Raw genomic sequence first — 27898 nt, forward strand, 5'->3', positions numbered from 1 at the left:
GGTTAGTGAACGGGATTCTTCTGCAGGTGGTCCTAGGTTCGGATCTCGTCCATTCTTCTTGCTCTTTTTTTCTTTTAGCCACACTGAGTTTGTGCATTCCAGATCTTCAAGCTTGAATCAAATCTAATATCAGTTAGTGAATTAAAAGTAGCTGACATAATTTTCAAATATGAGACGTTATTACATGCTTGTCATTAGCTTACGATACTCAACTTTAATATTAACTCTTGCAGCCTTCATTTAAATTATTTCTTGACGTATTTTGTTACAAAATTCATGAATCGTGGCGGAGAAAATTGCTTTACCAGTTAATGCTGACTGCTTTGAAACCAAATGCAAAGTATGAGAATTATATTTATCATATCTGTAGTTTGGTGTAGAGAAGAAACAAAATTGCGAACGAAAGGTTTAAGAACAACCCACGTTATTAATATAAACTATGCCAAAAATTATTGACTTACATCATTATAAAAGAAATACGAAAGAAATTTTGAAACAAAGAAAAATACTAACAAATTTGTAAGTGGAGGCAAAGAAATCTAATTTAAACATACTAAAGACGAACCATTTGGGGCACAGAGATCTTAAATCTGTGGTCAAGGCGCTTGCTTGTAATCTGGAGGTTCTCGGGTCTAAACCATGAGTAAACATTTTTTTTTTAATTTAGAATTTTTGTTGCCCATTGCTCGGCGATGACACACGTTTGACTGTCTTAAGGTATTTGAATATTTGGATCTTTCAATATTTGAATGATCAAATCTTCAATAATAATAATAATCCATATATTAATAGCGGTATGCAGTTCTTGCTTGGGAATGTATTTAATTATTCACTTTGACTGTAGAACTTAGAGCAGGGGAAGGAATTATAAAATAAATAAATAAAACTTAATAACTCTTGAACCAAACGAGCAATCTCGATCAAATTTTCAACATACACGACATTCGTGTTTCAGAAGGAATTTAGGAGTATAAGTAGGGGGATTAATGGGGACGTCAGCAACGAGGTTATATGTCCCCGTCTCGATTAACGTGAGGGATGGATTTTACCATTTTACTTTGATGGAATAACGTAGGGGATGGGGAGGAGGGGGAGATATATAACAAGAATAAATAAAAAAATAAAAGTGCCCATGTTCGTGAGTGAATAACTCTTGAACCACCCGATCGATGTCAATCAAATTATCAACATAGATGATGTTCGGACCTGTGGTGGTTTTTATCATATCCCTTTGACGTTAGAACTTATGGAAGGAGGAGGGGAGGGGAGATATCTATAAAAATGAAAAAAAACTTAATAGCTCTTGAACCACCTAACCGATCTTGGTCAAATTTTCAACATAGATGACGTTCGAGCCTAGAAATATGTTTTAATGTTTTCACTTTGACTTTAGAACTTAGGGTTGGGGAGAAAAAGGGGAGTTTAATATACAAAAATAAATAGAACAACTCTTGAATCATCCAAGAGATCTCGATCAAATTTTCAACGTACATGATATTCTGACCTGGGATAATTTTTATCATACCGTGCCCCACAACATGGGGAGGGGAGAAGGATACATAAAAATCTCCGAAAATGACCAATATCAAAGAGCGCTTTAGTAATAATAAAAACGGGAAATATTACTATTTTTCCTTAATTTAACCCTGCGAAATCGGAGTGCGTCTTAGATTCGAGGACGTCTTAAATTCGAGTAATTCTTAACCCCTTGCCATATTTTGACGCGCTGGATGCGTTGCTTTTCACTTTTCACTTCCGTATTTTAACGCGTGTCCCGCGTTTCTATGTTTGAGCGGCTGTATCCCGCTTGCTGTCAATAGAAGAGAGAAGCTTACAGGTTTCTTGTGCTTTGTTAATATCTGTTAGTTTAAGTAAGCGCCAGAATAGGCATAGATGTTTACAGCATTGCAAAAAAAAAAAAAAAAAAAAAAAAAAATCCGAAAAAAGTCAGATGTGAAGGGGTTAATTAAATATATTAACGTGATATTAAAACTACTTTGCTAGTAATAAAAATAACTATTATTATTATTATTATTATTATTATTATTATTATTATTATTATTACTGAAAATTTGATCATTCAAATATTCAAATACCTTAAGACAATCAAATGTGTCATCGCCGAGCAATCGGCATCAAAAATTCTAAATTAAAAAAAAAAAAAATGTTCACCCATGGTTCCGACCGGAGAACCTCCAGATTACTAGCGAGCGCATTTACCACAGATCCACGATATCCATGCCCTAAATGGTTCGTCTTTAGTATGTTTAAATTAGATTTCTTTGCCTCCACTTACAAATTTCTAAGTTAGTGTTTTTCTTTGTTTCAAAATTTCTTTTAAAATCATGTAAGTCAATAATCTTTAGCATAGTTTATATTAATAACGTGGATTGTTCTTAAACCTTTCGTTCGCAATTTTTTTCTTTCCCACACTAAACTGCATATATACTTTGTAACAAAACACGTCAAGAAATGAGTTAAATGAAGGCTGCAAGACTTGATATCAAAGTTAAGTATTGTGAGCTAATGACAAGCATGTAACAACGTCTTGTATTTGAAAATAATGTCAGCTACTTTTAATTTACTAACTGGTATTAAATTTGATTCAAGCTTGAAGATCTGGAATGCACAAATCCAGTGTATCTAAAAGAAAAAAAAAACAAGAACGTACGAGCTTCGAACCTAGGACCACCAGCAGAAGAATCCCGTTCACTAACCCCTCATCTAACAAGCCATAACCTTTTATAAGTTATAAATTTGCATACAAATGATGCCATTATACCTTTGTGCAATCAATGTTTTGCTCTTTTTCTCTTAAAAAAAAGTAACATGTTTACGAAGATTCGTTTCGTTTTCCATTAGAGCTTCGAAAGAGCTAGCAAATACAACTCAATTCAAACAGCAGTAAAAATATAAAACCCTCGTACTGCCTTAGAAAATATTCCTAAAAGGGGGAAACTGCATCATGCACCGTGAACGGTTGCGTAACTAACGGGAGCGCGGTGAGGGAGACCCACAGCAAAAAGGGACCCATTGAAGTTTCGTAATACCACTTTGGAGGTTTTTATATAATTTCGCATTTTTTCCTCAATGTCTAAAATGCAACTACTTTAGCCTTAGATGAAAAAGAAGTTGTAAATGAGTTATAGACTATAAAGTCTACTGAAAAGATTTATCACGTCCTTGCAGCAACAACTTTAAATTTTCGACCAATAATGAAGAACAAGATTGATTGACATTTTAATTTAGAATGAAATAACTAAAAATCTAATCTTATATAACACTCATTGATAGTAGTGTTCCGTATTTGTTTAGACACGATATTTTTATAACTTTACCTATGGTCCATTTGGTCCTTGGTTCGATCCCAGCTGGCGCCGAATGAATTTTTTATGGACAAACACATGTGCATGAGTTATCGCGGGTTTCTCCCGTTTCCTCCCACTTTCTTCATTCCACGATTTCATTCATTTCTCACTATTACGTCTCAATTAACGTAGTCGGCATAAAAGTGGGACGTAAAACTAAAATATTTCATTTAATTTTTCATTTATAACTGTGTCTCACTTTCCTTGTGAAGAGAGCAACATCTAAGGGACTATTCAGTGAATTAAACCACTAAAACCTATATTCATAGCACAATAGTGCAGATGAAATTTAGCCTTTTGGCAATTTTCAGCATGGAAAGCAAAAGAAAAAAAAATGCATTGATATTGAAAAAGTAGTTAACGAATTCCTCCGAAAAAGATCACCCGTACAGTTGTTTTTCAAATGGTAATGATAGTTTATAATTATACTTACATTAGTTGAAATTCCTCCATAGTTGCGCGGGACGAGACACTAAACCCATCCCTACCAAGAGGTGAAGGTGACATTTAAAAGTAGTCAAATACGAACGATATTAGTGTCGAATTCATATGCAAAGATGAACAGTGATACTGTAGATGCTGCATAAATCCAAATTAAGCCTTGGTTGGCATGGAGTTAACAATGGGAGGGTGACAGGAGAAAGGAATCGTAAATATCGTATCTTTTTGCCGAATGTATTGTTTCCGGAATCACTGACATAAACGGTGATATTTCAGGTGTGGATATGTCCAAGTTTGGACCTATGCATGCGGTCATAGGGAGAACCAGGAACTTCAGGACAGTCCCTTTTCGGTGCGTTTCAATACACTAAGAGTGAAAAGTGATAATGCACAAATACTGATATCACATTCGGAATTACCGGAGATATGACTTCTGGGGAATTGTTGTTGCTCCAGGGAGACATTACTGACTGATCACTCCCTAAAATCGTCGCTGCTTTGCAGGGCGTAGATAGGAATTTATTTCAGCAATCGAAAGTTTGACAGGAATTTATTTTAGCGATTGAGGGCATATTTTACTAAAATTTCTATAATCATCTCTAAAATTAGATATAATTAACAGAAAAATAGTGATTTCGTGGGGGTAGGAGCTCTGGATTGCCATGGCCTGCATCCTGAAATGTCAATGTTGCCCTGAATTATCATAAGGTCTTCTTCAAATGTAAGACGTAAAATGTAAATAATAAACGTATAACATAGAATACAATATAAATAGAATATATGTTATTATATCTAAGAAATAGAAAATAATTATAAATTAAAGTTGAAGGACAAGTTTTTCTTAAACAATCATACTTGAAAGTAAAATATACTTTTAAAACAATTTTACATTTATGAAGGACTACAAACAAGTGAGGTGTCCCATGTAATAACAAATATCATATTTGAAAATAATTTCGAATTAAACTAGCTGTGCCTATTACTTCAAAATTGAACTTGTGGAATGCACAGTATGAGTGCAGTTCAAGGAAAATACTCAATAAGAATGGTCTTGATTCGAAGCTCGGACCATCCACGTAGGAGTAACTTACATTAACCATTCACCTAACGGACAATGACGCACAGGATTAGGCACTACTTTATCAGATGGTTCTATCAAATGTAACTTAATTAACACAATAGTAACAAATTTTACTGCTTTAAAAAGTGTCCTTAACAAGAAGAAGTTCATTATGCACATTGTAACTACGTTACAAGAGGTTTACGTTCTATCTGAACGGCACATCCACCGAATCAACTTTTGGAATATCCCATTAAGTTAGCTTTCAACGTAGGAAACGTATGCGAATGAGTACAATGAGTACATATCCGTAGCAGAATGGATAAAGTCATGGTTCGGTAACTACAAGATTCGTGGTTCGAAACCCGTCTTGGAAGATGCAGTTTTTTTAATTTCTCAGTTCTCAAGATCTTTCTCTGCCTTCGTAATCATCCGATGCTCTAAAAAGAGTTCTCCACCTTAATTCTACAACTGCCTAATATAATCCTTGCAGTTCGAAACCTTCCCTTATTCTGTTTCACAAAATCACAATTTTCGTCATAATACGAATCCTGTTCGATCATTTTTCCCCAATTCTAAATGTGTGTATATAAATCATCCCTCTCTGTCTCCATACTTGAATCTCCCACTTTCTGTTTCTCTCTCTCTCTGTCTCAATGACGTCCAGGAACTCATATGGTTTGAGATCAAACCTTCGACTCTTGAAACCAAATGTAAGCTCTCTGGCAATGTGCTATCGTAACTCTACAGGTTTGTTGCTAAAAGCTTTGTCTTTTAGATTTTGTTCAGGGGGGGGGGTGTTCTCCGCCGACATAAGATTTTCATTTTTTATTATTGTATTACTATACATTCGATCAAACAATACGTATTTATGAAGCTCAAAGGAGGGGGAATTACACCCTCCTGTCCTGTCCAAATGACGGCCCTGGAACATTTGCTTGGAATTACTGAAAAGAAATGAAATGAATCATTGAATAACACTCATTTGTGTCAGTTGATATTTTAGAGCTCTCTGTGTGCATTACAGACTTTAGGAAGCACAAAGCCTACTGCCGTTATTGGCAATTTCCATACATTTCTTAGGGAACATCTTACTAGCTTGCAGTCTTTAAAGAAGGGAAAGAATGAAACCAAGGTATTTATGAAGCTCTGAGAACATTGTGTGACTTTTTAAAATTTAGGCTCTTAAAAATATTTCAGAACAAACGAATGGAAAAGACTGTTTTAAAGCTATAACGTTGTAAACTTGATTGCTGTTTCTATTTCAGCTGAACGGAAAGGGGGTACTACGCTCTTAGTCACTGCTGCTTTAGACAAGGAGAGGTGGAAAACGGGGAGGAGTTGGGTTGAATACTAGAAGCATATAATCGATTGAGACATGTATTTCTGGATGCATAAGAAAACGGTACAAGAGTTTGTTATTAATTTGGACTTATAATTTGTGTAACAATTTCTATGCCGCGAACTGTACACTAAGTTCCATTATTATTTAGAGATTTCAAAACAATCACTCATTTTTTTTAGATGTTTAGATTACGAGCGGAAATTTTATATTGGCGAGTAAGCCTAATTTTGTATTTTACAATAAACAGCAACAAAAATGCGGTAAACGCTGTAGCTCTTTCATTTTTCAAGGTATTGATTTTAAACAAAAGTCATTTGAAAAGCAATTAAATGTATAACATTTTATGCACATCTACACCCTCTATACTACAAATACCTGACAAAAAGTGTTTGAAGTTAAAATGCAAAAAAAAAAAAAAAAAACTCTAATTGTCACTTTTTATATTTAATTTTTTAAAGGAAAATTAATGCTTGTCCTTTTTTTGTGTGTGTGTGTGTGTTCGAATATAAACTTTGTTACATCCTATTTCTTAAAATGTTTGATACCTGGAAATCTATTTTTTTTTTGTCAGATGCCTTCAAATATTGAGACTGAAAATCGGTTACGCTTAACCAGAAGTATTTGAAAAAGGACATACTTGAAAAATATCTCTTTTTATAAGTAAAACTTGTTTATGACACGGGAGGGGCCCACAAGTTGTCGCTAAAGTCGGATTGCCACATAGCACATCTGATAGAGCATCATGAGAAATGAAAATGAAAAAAAAATTAAGGTGCTATGTGCCAGAAGGATAGAAGCTACTGGGCTCCAAAATTTGAATATAAAAAAAAATCATGGAATTATGTATGTTTAAAGTAAATATCTTGAAAACCGTTAAAGCAATCAAAACAAAAGTTTACAATATAATAAAAGCACAATGCCTTATCGAAAACTGCAAACAGTGTTACCGTAGATGTAGCGGTGTTGCCAACTCAGCATAAAATATTTTGTTGAAATAGCACCATATACAATTGTGGACAGATTTGAAATGAACTATTATGACTAAACGTAACCGTGAAGTGAAGTGGTTACATTTAGTGATAATAGTGCATTTCAAATCTGTGCGCACTTGTATATAGTGCTATTCCAAACAAAATATTTTATGCTGAGTTGGCTACACTGCTTCACCTATGGCAACACGGTTTATGGTTTTCGATAGGGCATTGCGTTCTCATTATATTGTGCAAATTTTGTTTTGATTACTTTGACGGTTTTCAAGATATTTACTTTAAACGTACATAATTCCATGATATAATTTCTTTGATATTCAAATTTTGAAGCCCCGTAGCACCTATCCTTCTGATCCATAGCACCTTAGATTTTGCTCATTTTCATTTCTCATGATGCTCTATCAGATGTGCTATGAGGCAATCATATTTTTTAGCTACAACTTGTGGGACCCTTCCGTGTGAGACAAACTAATTGTTACTCATGTTTTAAAGGAAATAATTGTTTTAAAATACACACTGTTTTGTATAATGTAGTTTTGAGCTTACACAATTTATAAAGTAGTCAAAACCACAACTTTATTAATAAAACTGTTTAATATGTACTGTTTAAGCAAAATACAAAATAATTAAAAAAACACATTAAAAACAGTGTGGCCAAACGGTCCCCAGTCGGTTGCTTTTGTATTGAAGCTAACACATGTCCCGTTGAATTCAACTCTACATCCAGGTATCATCAGAATAAGTGGAATCAAATAGCACGACACTAAAGAGGAGATTTGATTCTTGCAAGAAAATTCCACAGCAGGGACTCACCCACGGTGCGTTTCACCGTGTCCAGACCTCCTTAAAACTTTCTAAATCAATACATTTGTACACTTTCTCAATAAAACTATATTGTTTAACAGGAACATGATTGATGTAACTTGAAAATTAGATTTTGCATTTCATGTATACATTTCAGTCATTGTAGTTATGTACAGAAGGTTGTTCGCTTTATGTCCGACCATTGTTGACGCGTGGTTACCTTAAAAAATACCGTGTCGCAACCATCTATCCTATTCTATTCTGCCCCCTGCATTGTGAACTATTACACGACATTGCAATTATTATTCCAGCAAGCTCCGGCGCAGGACAACCATGGGAATTCTGTTCCACTCTTCCCTGCAAGCTTTCCATAGCCCATTCAGGGAGCGTAGGCGGTGATGTTGAAGACGTCGTTTCAGCAGCCCAAATGTACAGAACTTCATTGGACTGGCGTCTGTTTTTTTTCTCAGGAATGTCTTCAAACGGAATGACACGAATTTCAAATTTTTCTGCCCTTTCCTGATAAAAAAATACAACAACGTACTGATGTTCTAGGGGCATGATTCGAAGCCTTGTCCATATGAATCATCAGCTGGTTCACGTCCATTCCATAGAATTGTGAGATGTCTTTCCGATATATAGATATAAAAGAATGGATTGTTGGAAATATTTTGCATTCACCTTCACGTTTGTGTCCACCTTGTGTATCATCAACTTACCCTTATATCCGAATCCCGTAACAACCATAAAGTCACGAAGGAATCTTTCCCTGCACTGAAGAACAAAGTTATTGTGTTCCTTGCCGTGAATGTCACGGTATGCGATCGCCCGAATGTGACCACCAGCAGTGAGATGGACATATGATTCATCCACTATGACAACTTCCTTCAATTTGGAACTCGTCAGGATACTTTTTATAGTTTCCTACAGTTCGTCTTACGTTCGGCAATGTACGCGGTAACAGGTGATGTACACGAGCACTCCGCGCACACTTCAACCTGAGGCGCTTGCAAATTGTTTTGTTCACAGTTGACGATGCGAGGTGGAATTTGTGGCCCATATCATGTTTGCGTCGGGGGATTTTCTTGGCAGATCCTTTGACGGATGCCCCTCAGCACTAGGAGTGGCACTTTGCTTGCAGCTCTTCTCCTGAGGTTCTCGCGGGTGAATGTTTCGCAAGGGTGACCGTTGTAGCTCTCTCAGTCGTCACCTCGAATGTTAGCCAATTATCCCGTGACTATTTCACAATGTGTATGTACGAAAACTTAGCATGCAAAAGGACCCTTACGTAACCCTCCCAATACAGGTTGATTTTCCTCGCCTTTTGATATTACTCAGTATCAACACTCACGCACCTACAAGGTCAGACACAACACTACTCCCGCCAGGAAACCCGTAGTTCTAGTATGATACACCAGGTGGCAACGCCGAATCGTAGATGGTCGATTATACAGCGAACAGCCTTCTGGATAGTTAGTTATGTTACATAATAAAAATAAGCAAAAAAAAAAAAAGTGGCTAACCCGTGCCCCGTCATTGCACGTAGTCCCGAGTTTGATTTCAAGTGGAAATATAAATACAGTATATATGGGAAAGCACTAAAATTTAACCCATTACGATGGTTCCGATGTCACTTTAACTGTAGTTCTATGTCTCATATAGCCTAGGTGGTAGAAAGAAACACTAAATTTCAACAAATTAGCAAAACCTGTCGCATTATACATTTTCATTAACAATATTGTCCCAATTTGATTAGATTTTTTGGAAGAAATTTTATTTGGTTTTCTCGTCATACTGAATGATTCTTTTCAAAAGTCTACGTACTGAAGACATAACGGATTTATGTATTTTCAAAGTAGTACAACATATGCCGAATACAATTCCTGGTCTTTAATTTGAACTATCCCATAAAAGGTTAGTTCATAAAGGTTCATAAATTTTCCCCTGTCAACTACAAATAGGAAAAAAAATAATAAAGTGCAATAATTTGCAATAATAATATTTGATAGGTTCAGAGGCTGAGAATTTTAGGAGAGGGACTTGATTCTAGTGCAACTAAGCAACCAGTAACATAGCTGAAAACATTTACTTTCCCTCGCGAAACTGTGGATCGCCGCTCTCCGAGATGCGAAATTTATACAAAAAAAAAAAAAAAAAAAAAAAAACGAATTTAGGATAATCTATACTTTTTAAAACTGACTTTTGACGTTAAAGCAATTCAGTCAATACTTCCATGTACAAAAAAGTTAAAATATCAAGAACTGTTATATAATTATTATACTAATTGGGATAATAGAAACTAACATCAACCACAAGCATTATTTTACTGTATGGTTTATCTAGCGATGTCTGCCCGCCGCCTAAAGAAAATTACTAGTATCAACACAGTAATGTGGTATATATAATAACTCAATTCAGTTGTTTGGAAATTAAGCATTATAATATGCAGTCTTTTACCACAAAGAATTCTCTCCAAAGGTAGAGGAATAGTTTCAGGCATACCTCGAAAAAAAATGTTTGTTCCTTAAAAGCAAATAGGCGTAGTTTCTAAAACAATATAAATCAAATCGATAAGCTTTTATTGCACTAACCATTCGAGTTTTAAATTTTGCTAATTTGTGGTTCAATAATGATACATATCCATATATGTGTGCATACTTCTAATGTACTTCAAATCAAAAACAACAATTGGAAAAGAGGCCATTGTCCCTAGTCAATCACATACAACAATTTAATTACCTCATCGGAAAGTAAAAAAAGCTATCCAATCAGAGTTTTTATATTTATTAAAGAGTGAAATTTATATTACTGCCTTAAAATGTAATTAAAGTTGCATGATATGATATACGTAATATTATATGAAACCAAGGAGCCCTAAAAGCAACTGTAATTGTCGGGAAAATAATTACTATTAAATTTTACTGATATGCATTTTTCTTTTGCGAAAATTAGACAGAACAGGAATCCCTATTCTGCCTAAAGATAAAAGAATGTGCTACAAGAAACTGGAGGATCATTAGGCTGAACAGGAAGGAACCTTTAAAGACCGATAACAAAGAAAGAATAAGACTCTGAGATATCAAACTTTTAAAGGAAATATTATACCAGAAAGTCTATGTCTAGAGAGCAAATAACGGTACAACTTCTTTTTCCTTTAAAATTTTTATGTCAAAATGACAATTTGCGTATTTGAAACTAACTTTCAACAAGTTTTAATATATATATATATATATATATATATATATATATATATATATATATATATATATACATAATGTAGTAGGCTTTAAAATGCACGGAATATAACATGTTGACCATTTAATTCTTTTTCAAATGGTTTTCGTTTAAAAGCAATATCTTCAAAGATACAAGAACTACAGCGTTCACCGCAAACCTTTGTAAAGTGTAAAATAAGCTTACGCTCTAGTACAAAATGACAGTTCATATAAGAGCATCTAAAAGTAAATAAATGTTTTCAACTCTCTAAATGAAGTATAAATCTGTGTACAAAAACACAAAATAATGTATTTTTACAGCGAATTTTTAAATCTGAAATTTTGTGACTTCAAATGGATTGATCCTTAATTGATTGCAGAAAATTTCTTCTCGCTATACCAGCTTTTATTCTATAGCGATCAGTGTTAAAATTGGAAGTCCAAAAGGCGGTTAAGAGAGAAGAAGGTATCCTTAGAACTCTAAATCGGTTAGAAAGAATGCTTTTCGTTATCTGCTATTGTTTTCTTTGCTTTATTTAGATCGATATTCAAACTAGAAGTTGTAGTGGATTTCGATCATTTCTAATTTAGATATAACGTTATGGATAGAGACAAAGTGTACCCCTGAAATGCTTAATTGACTGCAAGAAACAGCTTCTTGCTATCTATTACCGTTTTCGCTTTATATTGATCAACGTTAAAACCGGAAACTGTTGATCTCTGTTACTTTCGTTCTGAATACACCTCCAACAATGAACTCGATTACTAATATTTTACTTTCTACGTTCTGGCCAAAATTAATGGCGATCCATCAAGTAGGCCTTGAAATTTCTTATCTCCTGGACGGATGGACGGAGAGCCAGGGTAAATTTATGAATAAATTTTGGTAATCCAAACTCCTTAAAAACGAGTTTGAGTGAAATGTTGGGTACACATAAATTTGATTTACGGTTTGAGCATCAATACTACATGAAGCAGAAGAAGTACTAATTACCAATCGGGTATCTATTTAAGGCTTAGTATTGTCAGCAGGAATCGAACAGATAAGTTAACTGAAAAAGTAAAACAATCTGAAACTTCTCATATACAGTATGTCGGAAATGTAACGGAACTTTTTTTCTTTAAAGATGACCACTAGCTTTATCTATTGAAGTAACATATCACAGGAAAGCTGGGTATCTGCTCAGCAAAACGAGATCAGAATCATGAGAACCAACTAAGCAGTGTCAAGTTGTAGCAAGGAAAGTGAGTGTATCTGGTATCACCTCGTCACAAAAACATCATGGAGCAAAGAACCGATATGAAATTTTGTTTCAATTTAGGTAAAACATTTACACAAACATTGGAAATGATGAAACAAGTGTATGGTGATGAGTGATTATCTCGTACACATGTGTTCGAATGGTATTCGCGATTCCTAGCGGTCGTGAGTCCTTGGAAGACGGCCCAAAGCCAGGCAGACCGAAGAATAAAAATCGAGATGAGTTGGTGGAACAAGTGCGTGAAATGATCGCCCACGATGCGAGTTCGACTGTGAGATGGATGGCGGAGGAATCAAATACGAAGAAAGACATGATTCACGAAATTTTGACAAAAGATTTAAAGGAATGGAAAGTCTGTGCTTGACTTGTTCCGCACACCTTAATTGACGACCAAAAACTTGCTCGCGTTGAACATTGCAAGGGGCTGATTAAAACAGACAGACGGCACAGCATATTTCTGGAATCGATTCTAACTTGTGATGAGACTTGGTGCCTTAATTACGACCCGCAACCAAAAAGCCAAAGTGCTACATGGAAGTACCGGTTCTCCGAAAGCGAAAAAAATCGTTTTCAAAAATCACGTGAGAAGACAATGGTGATTTGTTTTTACGATTCCAAAGGTATTATACTTTGAGAATTCGTTCCACAGGATCAAACTGTTAATGGGTAATATTATCTGGGTGTTGTGGAGCGTTTGTGGAAGCGAATCGTTCGCTTAAGGCCCGAGTATCGAGCGGCAGGCAGTTGGTCTTTATTGTGAGACAATGCACCATGTCAAAGAACCGTTGCAGTTCGCGACTTTTTGGCTAAAACAAATATGTGTGCTTCCACATCCTCTGTATTCGCCTTATTTATCACCGTGTGATCATTTCATATTCCCAAAACTAAATTTGGCCATGAAGGGGATAAGTTATGACAATGCTACATACGTTAAACCTGCTGTGACGAGGGTAATTGAGGTGAATCCAAAAAATGACATTAAAAATTCTATGCTAGCATTGATTGAACGTGCCCAGCGATGCATTGATGTGGAAGGGATGTATTTTGAACAAAAGTAACTACAGTTGATAAAATACCTTATTAGTTTTGTTTAATTTAAGAAGTTCTGTTATTTTTCTGTCATACTGTATAAGTAACTACCACCAAATATAATTAATTGAAAGGTCTTAAGATCAATGATATACATAAATTGACTGCAACGTATTCGTAAGGTCTAGAGCGGTCTCATGGCTAAATAGTTAGCGTACATGTCTTTGGTGTGGGAGATCCGGGTTCGATTCCCGGAGGGAACTCATGTGGTCCGGATTCCATGTTAACCTGTAGGTCCACGTCTGATATAGCCTCGCAACTGAAAGAGATGCTAAACATATAATCAACTTAAATATCCGTGGAACCTATTGACTTCGAGTTGGAAAAGCTTTGGGTGAAGCAAGGAAAAACAGGAAAGTATATTAAGAAGATGGATTTTAAAAACATGTACAACAATAAAGAGTATTGACTAAAGAGGAGCCAGCAAGAGAAGATCTCTGACAGCTCACAGCGGCATTGGCGCTATTCACGTGTCAAGGCTTTTTCCGGTCCATCTGTAATGCCAATTTAATTAATGGTGTAACACAGAGTAACCGTAGTTGATAACACTAGCACCAAAGTAGGGGCTGCATTTTTCCTCTGCATGTGGTAAGAAATGTCAGAGACCATCTCTTGTTGGTCCTGCTATAGCCACTGGAGAGGATCCAATAGAAAATTTTGTTTCTTATATAATCAATTTTCGGATGTTTATTCACACATTTAATCTCGTCTGATCAACATTATCAGTCTCCTGAAGAGTGATGCTCTTAAACAAACGAAGAAAGTTGTTGATTTCAATAAAGTGCAATAACGAGATTTTCTTCTGTAATGAAAGAGCTTATAGAAACTAGTGGTATCAACTTACGCACCCACTCGAAATTTTTTAATCAACAGGTCTAGCCACTACTCTAAGAAAATTATGTTTTCACAATTTAAGGTTGATTTGTTTCTGAAATGTAGTTTAATTTGATTTACTACCTCATTTGGGTGGAAGTATAGAAAGCTATTTAATAAGAAACATTATAATCTTTAAATTTCTAACTAATAATACTGTCAATAAAAAAAATGTTTTTACTGTTCAGAAACTATTGTCGAGTTTTAGAATACAGAAAATCATCATCATCATAGGTATTCTGCCTTTATTGGCAGGTCACTTGCCGCCGCTGAGAAACTTCCATGCTCCACGGTCCTCCGCTAACCTTTTCGTCTTCGCATATGATCTTTCTGTTTTAATATCATCCATTAATTGTAGTCTCCTTCGCCCCCTCTCTCTCTTTCCCGCCACCATACCCTCTAGGACGTCCCTCATAATACAATCTCTTCTTAGGCAATGTCCCAACCAGTTTCTCTTCCTCTTCCTAATAATATCTAAAAGTGTTCTTTTCTCACCCACCATTTCTAACACTTTCTCATTCGTTTTCCGCTCGACCCAACTAACACTTTCCATTCTTCTCCATTCTTTTAGAATACAGAAAAAGGTAACCAAAAAAGTCGTATAGTAAATTTAAAGAGCAAACACGGCGAGACCTCTGTATTAGGCGTGAATAAAACTATTTTTCTTAATGAATAGAAACTAACCATTGTAAACATCTTTCGCTAGTATACATGTTTGCTTATCGAGATAATACACATTCAATGATATTAAATTTGTTAGTTATTTGCTAAATGAAACGTTAAACTTACCTTTCTCCCAGAGAATCACATCGATTGGATATCCAGCTACGGGACACTTAATCACCAATGATTTACCAGCTACAGCGGATATGGCAGGCATTGGACGAACGTAAGGCAGCCCTAAAATTAAGAAAAATAAAAATATCAAGAATAAAGGACATATAATCTGTCATAGCGAAAGTGCATTAATGCAGAGCACGTAGAAATATATCTACACTAATATAATACCATTATAACAGGTATGGAGAATGTACTAAAGAAAAACTATTAATAGATTTTAATGAAATCTTCATACATTTCTTTACTGAAGACTCAGGATGGATATAGGTAAAGGTCTGCACGGATATAAAAATCACATCCGTACCATATCACAATATCGCTGTCCACATCCGAACTCGCAACACCACGATCTGCATCCGCACTCGCATTCTCACATTATATAACAAATATATAAATCTTGTTTCTTCTATGGCAATTATAATTTAAACAATAGTTCTTACTACAACAATTCTTAACATCTTTATAATTTCATGAATCATTTGATATCATATCAATAAAATTCAAGCTAAATGTTCAAAACTTTCTCTTCCTATTGTAAGTCAACTATGCCAAATGAAATTCATGCAAACAGAAACACGAAATTAATATAAAACATACTAATTACTTAAAATTCTCTCAAATATAGATTTTTAGCAAGAAAATTCCCAATCTGGTAACATCATGTCTGTCAATTAATTTTAGAACAAACCATTTTCTTTACTTTTCCTAACTCATACCTAATATAGCTTTCCCTCGTCTTAACAACATAAAATTGTGATTACTTGCTTACTCCTTCTCTTGTTTTTGATCAGAATGCACAAGCAGAACTTAGATAAAAGACTCTCCAGAATGAAGAATATGCCACCTCACACAAATAAAATCACATTAGCACTCCACATTGATCATAGAGTTATAAAGCAGAGAAAGAGATAAAATAATTAACGAAATTCAATTTTGTTCTATTCGTTTATTGTTCCAAAACGATAATCACGCTTTATTATAAGATGTGAATAATTAATAATATTTAAAAGAATGATCACTTAAATTATTTTATTTTCACGAACATCTGGATTTTTATTCGTCGCTCACGTAGGAACTAAAACATATCCACAAAATATATAATGATGCGGACACCTGTGGATAAATCCACGAATATCTTCATCTGCGCAGACCTCTAGATATAGGCGTCCTATTAATATGTTTATATTATCAAACAACTAAATTATAGCAAAATTTGTTGAATAAGGATGTGACAAATTGAATAAAAAGAATATTCATTTCATTCGTTTGACTATCCATAAAATGGTGATAATCTAGTTTTCGGATTTAGGAGAAAAATCCCATTTGGGAAATGCAATTAAGATTCGAGTTTATAAAAGAACTATTTTGGAAATCACCACAAGATTTAGCCTATTTATATATATCAAATGAGATGTGTGCACCATGTTTAGCTAATGCAGCTAACAGTGAAAAATATGTGACTTTGGGAGCAAAGCAGTCATAAACTCCAGTGAGTTTGAATTCGCGTCACTTACTTTCCCGAGCTACAACTCAGAACATTGTATACGTTTCAAATGGTATTATTCAGCATATTATATATCCTAACGAAAACGGGAACTTCACCCAGTAGTAAACGATCTCGCTAAAAAGTAAATTAATGATAAACTGGCCTAGAAACGATTTTCATATACGCATACATCTATCTTGAAGGTAAAATATGAGTAACTTTAAAATATATAGAACAGGTGCACAATTACTTATGTCCACCGGGGAGGTCACTGGTCACCTTTTCTTGAGAACACGGTCAATTGTCGTCCTACAAAATGCACTTTCTATGAAATAATTAATAGAATACATATTATGTGCTCCAATGTGGACACATTAATCCGCTCCATGATCTTTCACCTTCTGAATAATTGACGGTACATTGGAAGAGATGAAAAATTTGGACAATGACTTTTTCTCGAATAAATATGTTTTCTTTTAGTAGTTTCAAATTATATATCAAATTGATTATAGAATAGTGTGGCTACATCCAAAAACAAGTATAAACACCTAAATGACGCATAACAAAAAAAAAAAAAAAAAAAAGATTTTGAACTTTACCAATGATCTCTAATAAGAGGTATCTTATACACAAAGTTTGTAGATCAGTCGCATATTGACACAAACGAATTTACCGCTAGTGTTTAATGATAGCTGGTAACTACAAGGGCAACATTATAACGCATAGGAAAGACCGGGGTTATTTGAGTATAGTAAGAGATAAACCATGTATTTTTTTAAAGCTAACGCAATAGACGATTTAACTTATATCGTCAAAATATTAGTAAGTTATATTACAACATATCAAATAAAAGCTAAAGCCCTACTATAAAACCAATAATAATAAAAATATCTTTAAGTGAGATAGTAGAAAATTAATTTTACAGAAAGCACGGGGCTATTTTGGTCTCTGAAGGGGCAATTTTAGTCACTGCTATACTTTTATATATGTTTCTATGTTCAATGTTAACATATTGAATGAAAACTGACTGAGAACAATTGTTTTTTTAGACAAAAAAATTCTATATATAGTATATTGTCCAAATTAGTTCGAAGTATACAAATAATGTGTATAACCCATATGTAAAACGCTTCAGTAAATATATGCATTCACATGGTTTTAGCACTTTATTTGCTGTATACACAACACTATATCAGTTTAAAACAATAAGTGTTGCATATCACCTTGTTAAGAAATTGTTCACATTCCTGGCAACTGTTGAATAAATTGAGAATAATAACAACACTGACCTTTTTACACGAAAATAAACTGAAAACTGAACAGAAGTTCATGACTCTTGTGCGCACAGTAAATCCGTAGTGAATGTTTTTTTTTTCCTATTTGACTCAAATAGCCTCTTGACTCAAATGATCTCGATCTCCTTTACATTCGATTTGAGAGGAATACTGTGACAAAAAAGCGCGGGTGAATCACAGAGCTAACCAAACAAAGAAAATAGACCACAGAAACTTCATGCTGAATATATTTACAGTATTACAGACCATGTACAAAATGCAAATAAATTACTACCTTATTTCCATTTCAAGTTTTGAATCAAAATTTCCTGGAATCAATAGGTTTTAGTTAACAAATTGAATTCATATTCTGTGGTTGAGGGTTGTATTATATTTATATCGCAAATAATAAGCAATCAGCAATGTAGAATCAAAGTGATCTGTGCAGCGAAAGTGAGTGTGTTAACTATAGAGAAATCTAAAAAAAAAAAAAAAAGATTGAAAAATCTTTGGATTACCACTTTCGATTATCCAGTACACATTTCAGCTTGCAGATAAATATACAAGTAAAACGGAATTCACAATAACATGTAAGGTGTTGCATAATTTATGATGCTTATAAACGGGTTCCCTTTATGTTTAAAAGTCGTTCTTTATAATGAATATTTTGCCTCTCTGTAATGTACGTACAACGAAATTAAACGCGTACCATATCATCCGTGTTCATGGTTGCAGAATGACGTGAGGAGATTCGCACGTGATGGGTTCAACAATGTTAATGGATTAATAACTGATCACCGCTTCCACAATAAGAACCTGATAACAGAACGAATATAAATAGCCCTATTTATAATCATGAGTTTAGTGTATTATTTATATGGAAATTCGGTCTGTACTTAAAAAAAAAAAAAAAAAAAAAAAAAAAAAAAACATAATATATTTTTGTTAAGTTACGTATTCGTGTTGATAATATTATATTTTTATCATTCTGTGGTATCTGTCTTTTTGTAATATTGAAAAAAAGGTAACATATGTGTTTAAACGTTTTTCATGCAGGACCAAGCTACGGAAAAGAGAAAGACTAAAACTTAAGGATTAATGATCTTGCTATTTGTCTATATAACCAGAAAAGCCAATCAATTAGTTGTTTAGGATTTAATGTTTCTTGTAAATATCAATGCTAAATTTAACGTCATTTACATGCTACGAGTGGTATCGAAATCGCACAACTCTATCGGCAACCCAAAGTGTACGTGCAAATTGATATGCAAAATAGCAATGTGTGATATGTTACAAAAATGACAAGGAAGAAGTATACAATCCAACACTATAAGAGGATAACTGACAAAAAGCATTCCGTCAAACTCTGAATCGAATATCAATGCTAAGTATCAACGTACCCCACATACACAAGCAGATTAACAGCAGAAAACGCTTCCGTATCACAAGACATCAACAGCCACCAAATAGCTCCATATTTTCAAAGACCTAAACATCACAACCATACCAAGGAAACTCAAACAAATTTTCACGAATAAAATGCTTCATATATCAATCTACCACCTTAAAGAAACTATCAGCCGAAACTGAATGATGGAACAAACTCAACATAAGCTCAAGAATAAAAGACTACTCTTCGAGAACTAAACAAATGTCAACAAAAGCGCTTCTGATATTGAACTCATAACGGCCTGTCAGTCAAATAAAGCTTGCAATTATAATCCGAACACAAATGCATACTCATTACATACATATACTCCAGAAACAATAAGAACGCTTTCAAAACTAAGCGGTTAGCACCTTTGGTGTGGGTGTTCCGGCGGGAGCTCATGTGGTTTGGATTCCACGTTAATCAGTAGGTCCCGTCTCATATAGCCTCACTGCTGAAACTCAAATTCTACTCAACTCCAGAAACAATAGTAATTGCATTTCAGTAACAATCTACTGCTGCCTCCTACATAATTCATCACCATTGCACATAAAGGTTAGGGGTGTGTACAAACGTCGAAGTCAGACAGAATAAAACTCATCAAACTACCAAGCAAACATTAATAAAGGAAGAACAAAGAGTTCGCATAATGCATAATATAAGAAAAGATCTGGTAATCTCACTTTTCTGGATTCCTTTAGTAAAATGAGTTCAGGAACGAATTATAGCATTAAATTCCCGATAAGCATGAAAAAGATATATCTTCATCCACTGTTTCACAGGCACTAACAAGTTTTACTTTTATGCATGTATATGCTTTCTAAACACTTCCTTTGAAGCCGGAAAACACTGAATAATTTAAAAGTGGATGAGAAAGACAACTTCCATAAGCATGGGGTAAGTAGTGGTACCTTTCGAGGATGAAGTAGACAATAAAATGAATGTTACAAACCGAAGAGCATTAAGTTTACTCAAACAAACTCTTCATCAAAAGCATTAATATAATTTTACAGCACAACGATAATTAAATATACATACATGAAAAATCCTCTAATCTCAAACACTACATTTATTTCTCGAATATATTGAACATTAATATCATTCTTAGAAACTAACAACTGCACTAAATGTTTTTTTTTTTAATGACATCATTAACACAAAATGTAACAGTTGCGAGCAAACTTTCATCCCTACTGATATACGGTGCAAGTTCGTAGTGCACTTGAAGAATTGCTCGGAAGTCTGTCACGTTATACGAATAACAAATGTTGGATTCAATATTATGTTAGATATATCGCAATAAGTGTATCTAACTATATATTAGCGCGTATACTTGATTTTAATTCTAATTTGTATTTTAGGTGTGAATTTCTTTCAGTGGTTTGTGCGCTCCCTAACATTGACAACAGACCTATTTACTATGAAAAGGCACACGCTGTATGGAAAGACATCTAAATAACTACTTCAGAACAAGATGAGTAAGAATGCTGACAGTTTCAAGTGTTCAGTTTTCTTTTCTTGTGCCTAATTAATCATGTGTTTACATCATATCACACAACCAGGTGAAAGACGCATTACGATTTTGATATGCAGAACTCTCTTTGCTTCAGACTCATTTACACTAAATATTATTTTGTACAAAAACTCAAGATTTATATTTCAAGAAATATCTTGAAGTTCATAGTTCACTTAGAGATTTATCTCATGTTACAGGAAGTCTCTAACGATGCTTTCTATCGAAAGGTTGAATTCACATTACAGCAGTTGTTTATTTTAGTTTGAAATAATGGTGGTTATGAAGTCTGCAGCAACCTCGATGATGTTGGTTTGTGTCTCGGGGAAATTTATTGTTTCCATGTATTACCATTGATAGGTCTTCTTTCAGCACAGTAAAAGCATTTATTGCCTTCATGCATGGTCTCATAGTTCTGTAGTACGTCGGAAAGTTCTCCGTTTTCTCGTTTAGATGAAGTTGAAACTCAAAATGCAGAAACATCCATTTGAAGTTTAAAAGGGAAATGAAACAAACCGTCTATTTTTGTACATAAAATAAATGATACCAAATAAAGTTTACTGTTCCTAAGTTCTATGGAAATTTCCATAAACAAATATTCTTTAAAACTATATATGTTTGTAGAGGAAACAATAGTTGCTTTTGTTGAAAACGAAAACAAAAAAGAATGTTTGAAAATACTATATGTTCACTGAAAGGATTATGTAAATACGATCCTGGATGGAGGTTATATAATATAAAAACATTCTTTTTAAAGCCTTTTGAAAAAAATAATCTACTCTAAGGTTTGAATATACAGTTGAAAATATACCAATTAGGCTTTTCATTTGTGCAATTGAGTAAAAAAGGAAAAAAAAAACTGATAAAATCTAATTAAATTGGTTCATCCTCGGGATTTGAAACTGGAACATTCCTTCGAACCTAGAACATTCTGATTATGAAACGATAACTTAATTTTTCATTTAAGCTCAAACTGGACATTTCGATTCGATTCGCACATTATTTTCCATTTTCCAAATTGTCAATAATAATAAAGTAGGAACAGTATTTCTAGTCCTTCCAGTCTTCTAAGGAACAGTACATTTTATTTCTTGTCAGGATCATAACAATAGGAAAATTATGCAATACAAAATATGTTCGAACATCATTTGTAGATTATACAGATCATTGGATTAGGACGCTACAGTTTCATTGCCTGTGATATTAATGGATATTAGCGTTTTCTAAAAATAAAATACTTTAGGCAAACCACATAATGTTAAAACCGTCTTTCCAGTTCTTAAAAAAAAAGTCTCCGCAAAATGAATATATCAGTGTCCACAACGTGAACATAAATGTTTAATATTTTTTCATGCTGAATAAACTTCACAGTACTTTTATGAGCACAATTCATTTTTTTGCTCGCTGGCAAAATATTAAATGGCTGTACTAAAAACACGAGATAAAAACAGTAAAAGGGCGGGAAGAAATATTTAACATGATAACACCAATGCCTTATAACAACACGGTTACATGAAACAAACTCGAAAAAGAGGATTTGCTTCGATTACTTTAATGCCGTCGGAGTCAGGGAAGCTGCTTTTTGTTACGAAGCATCATTAAAATGTATTTATAATCTTTGAAGCAACGGTTGGTGTCTGCGGGTAATTAGAGGGGGGAAAATTCGATTTGAACAATGATGGGAGATACATGAATTTGGTGGATTAGTGGCATGTTTATGACATGGTTTCAGCTTCATTTCTTATTTACCTGTGTATTTCCAATTATAATGTCTGTTTTAATATTCTTTGTAGGCAGCAACTACAACAAGATACATGCGTCAACATTCATTGTATTTGGAGGGTTAGAGATATTAATAATGGAAAACAAAGAAGACAAAATATTTCATTTTTAGATATTTCAAAGCATATTTTGTGATGAGTATTTTTAAAATGCGTAAACCGAATGATGCATACTTCGTGAATTTTGTATGAGGAAAATTTTGTAAAGGTGGAAAAATCTAATTCGAAATTTCAAAGGATCTTTCGCATTTCGTTAACGTTTAGGCATAAGAAATCAAATTTTGATTTGCTTTTGTTCGTCTGTCAATGTTTGCAGCTAACTAGGAGCCAAAGTTTCACATTTTAAACTTTTTTTTTAAAATACTTTTTTCTCACACACGAAAATCAAGGCAAATCCCTCGGAAAATACTTGAAGACAGCTTCAACGATTCCATGTTTAATAAATATCCTTACAATGTGTGTTTTTTTTTAATTTGTCTTGCTAATTCTTAAAGAAAATTCTCCACAAAGTGAAAATGTCAGTGTCTACAACAGAAAGGAAAGATTCTTTATTTATCGAGAAAGTACTATTTTCACATATATCTCGAATATAGGTAAACCGATGTTCTTTCTTATTTCTTCTTGTTCACCTCAACCATGGTTTGGTGGGCAACATGGGAATTTTAAAACTTTTCTCTCGCTTGAGAGAGCTGTTTTATACTTTGATAAGGTTTCTTCTTCGTAACTGCATCTAGACATTATATCCTTGGTCTTTCTCTTTCTGTTTTCCTTCTGTCTTTCCCTCTATCGACACGAAGATCCAATCAGAGTGTCGAATAAGATGGCCAACTATACTGTTTTTTCTTTTTCATATTATCTTCATCATCTGTCGTCCTTCGTTAACTTCCTTTAGAACGTCTTCATTCCTTTTCCTTTCGGTCCATGATATGAGCAGCATTCTGCGCCAACACCACATATCAAATGCTTCCAGCTTGGATATTTCAGCTTTTCTCAATGTCCATGCCTCTGATCCATAAAGCGCACGCTCCGTACCAGTGTCTTATTAAATCGTTTAAAAACGCCCAGCGATACATTTCTTGATGTTAGTAGTCCTATTTCCCTATTGAATGCTTGTTTAGCCTGTGCTATTCTGGAGCTTACGTTTTTTTTACTTCTTACGTCCAAGGATATTAGACTTCCTAAATAGGGGAAAGTCTAATATATAAAGTTCTTATTTCATAAATCCATATTTTATTATAACCTTACTAGGTATACTGATTCTTTCGAAATAATGCGCACATATCCTTTTTTCGGACGGGGGAGGGGCTCATGAGGGAAAATTTTGTCTAGAGATAAATTTTAATTTGATTGATATCCGGTCGTCGTTGAACGATATAGTAAGTGCATTTGATTCATAGAAAATCTACTGTAAACTACAAGGATAATACGCTTGAATAACTCAAATTTTTGTCTCAGTCATGGTCAAATCAATCAAAAAAGGAGAGAAAAGAAAAATCGTATTTGCTCTTGGTAAGCACAAAGGAGAACCATACCACTGCCACCACTTGGGAATAAAAATTGGTGTTTGCGGAGGGCATATAAAAGTAACCATGAAAGATCTGTCGTTTTTTTACCCACCACCTTTTAACATCGATATGTTACCTAGAACGTACCTGGAAGATCAATAATAGTCCCCATCAGCATTGACAACCTTCTGCCAATGTTCTGGAAGGCTATGGATTCCATCGCGGTAGAACTTGTGGGCCGTGAAGCGAAGAAGGTATCAAGTACATTTTGCTCCTCTACTAGAGATTTGAACCGGGCGTTCTCTAAGGTGATTGTCCAAGGAATGACACAGGTGATAATAGGACGGTGCAATGTCCGGGGAGTATGGCAAATGCAATAGTGTTTCCCATCCAAGGCGCAAAATGGTCTCCCGGGTCATCCTAGCCACACAGGGTTTAACGTTGTCCTGTAACAGGTTGTAGTAGCGTTGTCCTGTAGCGTTGTCCTTTGCGATTCAGACGTAATGACTCCAGAATTTTGAGTTTTTTTCTTGAACTCGGCTCACCTGCTGACGGTATAAAGTTGCATTGATGCTCTGACCAGCTGGTAGTAGTTCGCGATGCACGATGCCTCGAGCAGTCCACCAAACACACAAAAGGACCTTCTTCTGATGTAGTGCTGGTTTCGGCTGTTTCAAAACCGGTTCGTGGGATGATAACCAATGATGACAGCGCCGTGGAGCTTCGTACAGGACCCACTTATGATCGCATGTCAACACGCCGTCCAGAAATGACTGCTTCTTCTGTCTAGACAGCAAAGAAAAACAGGTATCTGCTCGCGTTGCCTTCTGTCTCGGAGTCAAATCATGTGGGACCCATAGACCCAACTTGTAGTGCTTCGCAAGTTGATGGAGGTGCTGTCGAATGGTTTCTCCACTTACACTGAATTGTAGTCCCAGTTCCTCACATGCTTGGCCACTGTTCTCCTCAGTTGCTGCCTGAAGATCTTCATTTTGTAGTACACACTTGTGTTGGTATTCCGGCAAATGGTGCATCTTCGAGTGTTTCGTCACCGTCCTTAAACTTGTTAAACCACCGCTGCACTGTCAGCGTAGTCACGGCACCCTCACCAAAGGCCTGGCATAGTTTTCTACCCGTTTTAGTGGCGTTTGACCCCAGTTTGAACTCGTACAGCATACACGCCCTTATGACGCTCTCTGGAGGACCCATATTCACTCTGTCCTTACACAAGTTCACGGTGAAACTGAACTGCCACAACCAGGTAGTATATTGGACATATACACACCAAGAATTGACTTTTGTCTTATCTCCATTTGCATTCAACTGACGGTGTGAGGGCCAATTGAACACAGACCTTCACAAAAAGCGACAGAGCTTTCGTTAATATTATATATTATATATTATTATATAATATATAATGGTTAATATTATATATTATTGTTGTAATACTGTATAATACAATCTCGTTTATCGGGACCTGATTGACCCGAATCTCCGGATAATCCGAATCAGATTTGTTGACATTTTTAAATTTAATGTTCACATAGATCACAATTTTGGCGACAACGGACGGCAGATGCTGCGCTCCAGCTGACAAACATCTTTCCATTCTTGTAACGTCAGCCCGACACCACTTCATCTGAACTATTAGTGATAAAACGTATGCGTGATCGTGCTTCATTCAAACTCCACACGTGGTTGAAACAGAAAACAGTGGACAAATTCTTTGTTAAGAAATGATGTGAAAAGTTATCGTAGTAAACGGTAAGTCTGCTTATTTAAGGATTTGTTTTGCTTATTATTCATATTTCCCGGATTTTCAATTTTCCGGATTGCCTTTGGCCCCAGTTAGTCCGGATAAACGATGTTGTATATTATATCTAATGTGGAGGAAATATATGGACCTCTGAATATATGATCGTCTTATTATTCGAATAATACACTGATAAAAACAACTAACGAATGCAAATCCGAAACAGCAAAAGATATCCTAGAATGATAATTACTATATGTATATAAATGTGAGTAGCTCGGACGAACACTTGATGTCCCCACTAAACCTCAATCAATCAATCAGGCGAACACAATGATAAATGCCAATTCTGGTGAAATTGAGTTATTTAATGGAATATGTTGGAATCGAACTACAGAACCTAATGAGGTACTGAATCACGAGGGACGTACTAGAGGGCAACAGCAGGAAAGAGAGGGAGGAGCGAAGGGGGCTACATTTGATGGACGACATCAAAACAGAAAAATCGTACGTAAAGTCGAAGAGGTTAACGAAAGATCGTGGAGCATGGAAGGTTCTCAGTTGCAGCAAGTGATCTGCCAACAATGACAGAATACCTATGATGATCATGATGATGATACAGCAAGCATATGCTAAATTTAATTGTAATGCTTATTGTAAAAGAGAGAAATAGCTTTGTAATAGAATTCATTTTTTTGTTTCTTTTTAGTTTAACGTACCACGGTTATACCTTTAATATAAAGGAGACAGATTAATAATGAAAGTGGGTGACTGTAAAATTAAATTTTGTGCTCTCCCACCGGAAATTGAATCCGGAGCCACGTGCGAGAAAAATACAAGTGATTGCCATTATAACAGCGCTCTGTAATAGATAATAGTGATAAATAAATTATATAACGGTGATGTATGGCAGAGATCTAAGATGCATTTATTTAAATGAAACAGAATGTTTGGTGCTTCTGTCAGCTTAAGATGGCACAAGTGGACACGGAAAAGACAGGAATTGATTTCAAGTAGGATATGTGACCTTCTTGAATTGCCAGCACTGTTACACACCTGTTAGTCATGGAATCAATACGTTGTATTTAAGATTTAAAATATACTTCTCCTTAAGGAAGCATGTTTCCAACTGTTGAAAGGTGTGGAAAACGCTGGTCTAGCTGCAATGCGTTTCCTAGTGTAATGAAAGCAGAGATTTATTGAAAAAAAAAAAAGAAATGATCACTGTAAATGTAAATAAGAAAAAAAAGTATATTTTTAGTGATCAAGTTAAATTAACTAAAGTACCTTAATAATATAATCTAAATGGACACAAAATGAGCTGTCTTGAAGACGATGGTAATGTGCAAGCTGATGACTGATATCAAAATGAAAATTAAATAACTTGTTATGAAGATAAAGGTGATGTGTAATAACGGAATGGATAATGGCATTATTTGGATAACTTAGGTCTTTGATTAAAATTAAATGAAAAGAAAATAAAATAAAAAGGAGGAACTTGGAGTCTACAGAGAGATTTAGGTCTTAACACGAACTGAGAAAACAGCCTAAACAGCTAAAAGACTACCTGAGTCATGCGTAAGAAAGAAGTCTTGATATTTGGGTTTGTGAGAGTCAAGTCTCATGTTCATGTAAGTCACCTTTCTTGATGTAAAAGTAATTAAAACAGAGTCTGAGCTAGTTTTGGTCTCCTAGCGTTTAAATGCAAGACTCAGTAAACGCTTATTTCATGTTAGGATCACTCTCTTGTGTAAGTCAGTTTTCTTTTAGCAAATATTGTAACCTTCTTTATTGATAATAAATTGTAGTTGAGCATTACAGAGAAAAGGATTCTCTTACTTAAATTCCTTGGAGAAAAGGGATAAACGTAC

General features: G+C 34.8%; 1 protein-coding gene across 1 annotated transcript in view; it reads right to left on the bottom strand.

The window, feature by feature from the left end:
- LOC145687313 (cell adhesion molecule Dscam2-like) overlaps nucleotides 1-27898 on the bottom strand; it is a 1291367-nt gene that overhangs the window by 341740 nt on the left and 921729 nt on the right. The window contains exon 9 of the mRNA XM_081760775.1: nucleotides 15236-15346. Within this exon, the coding sequence (XP_081616901.1) occupies nucleotides 15236-15346 (111 nt within the window). The remainder of the gene's footprint in view (nucleotides 1-15235; nucleotides 15347-27898) is intronic.

Source organism: Thermobia domestica, chromosome 6 (assembly GCF_964235325.1).
Source record: "Thermobia domestica chromosome 6, izTheDome1.hap1.1, whole genome shotgun sequence".
Classification (NCBI taxonomy): Eukaryota; Metazoa; Arthropoda; class Insecta; order Zygentoma; family Lepismatidae; genus Thermobia; species Thermobia domestica.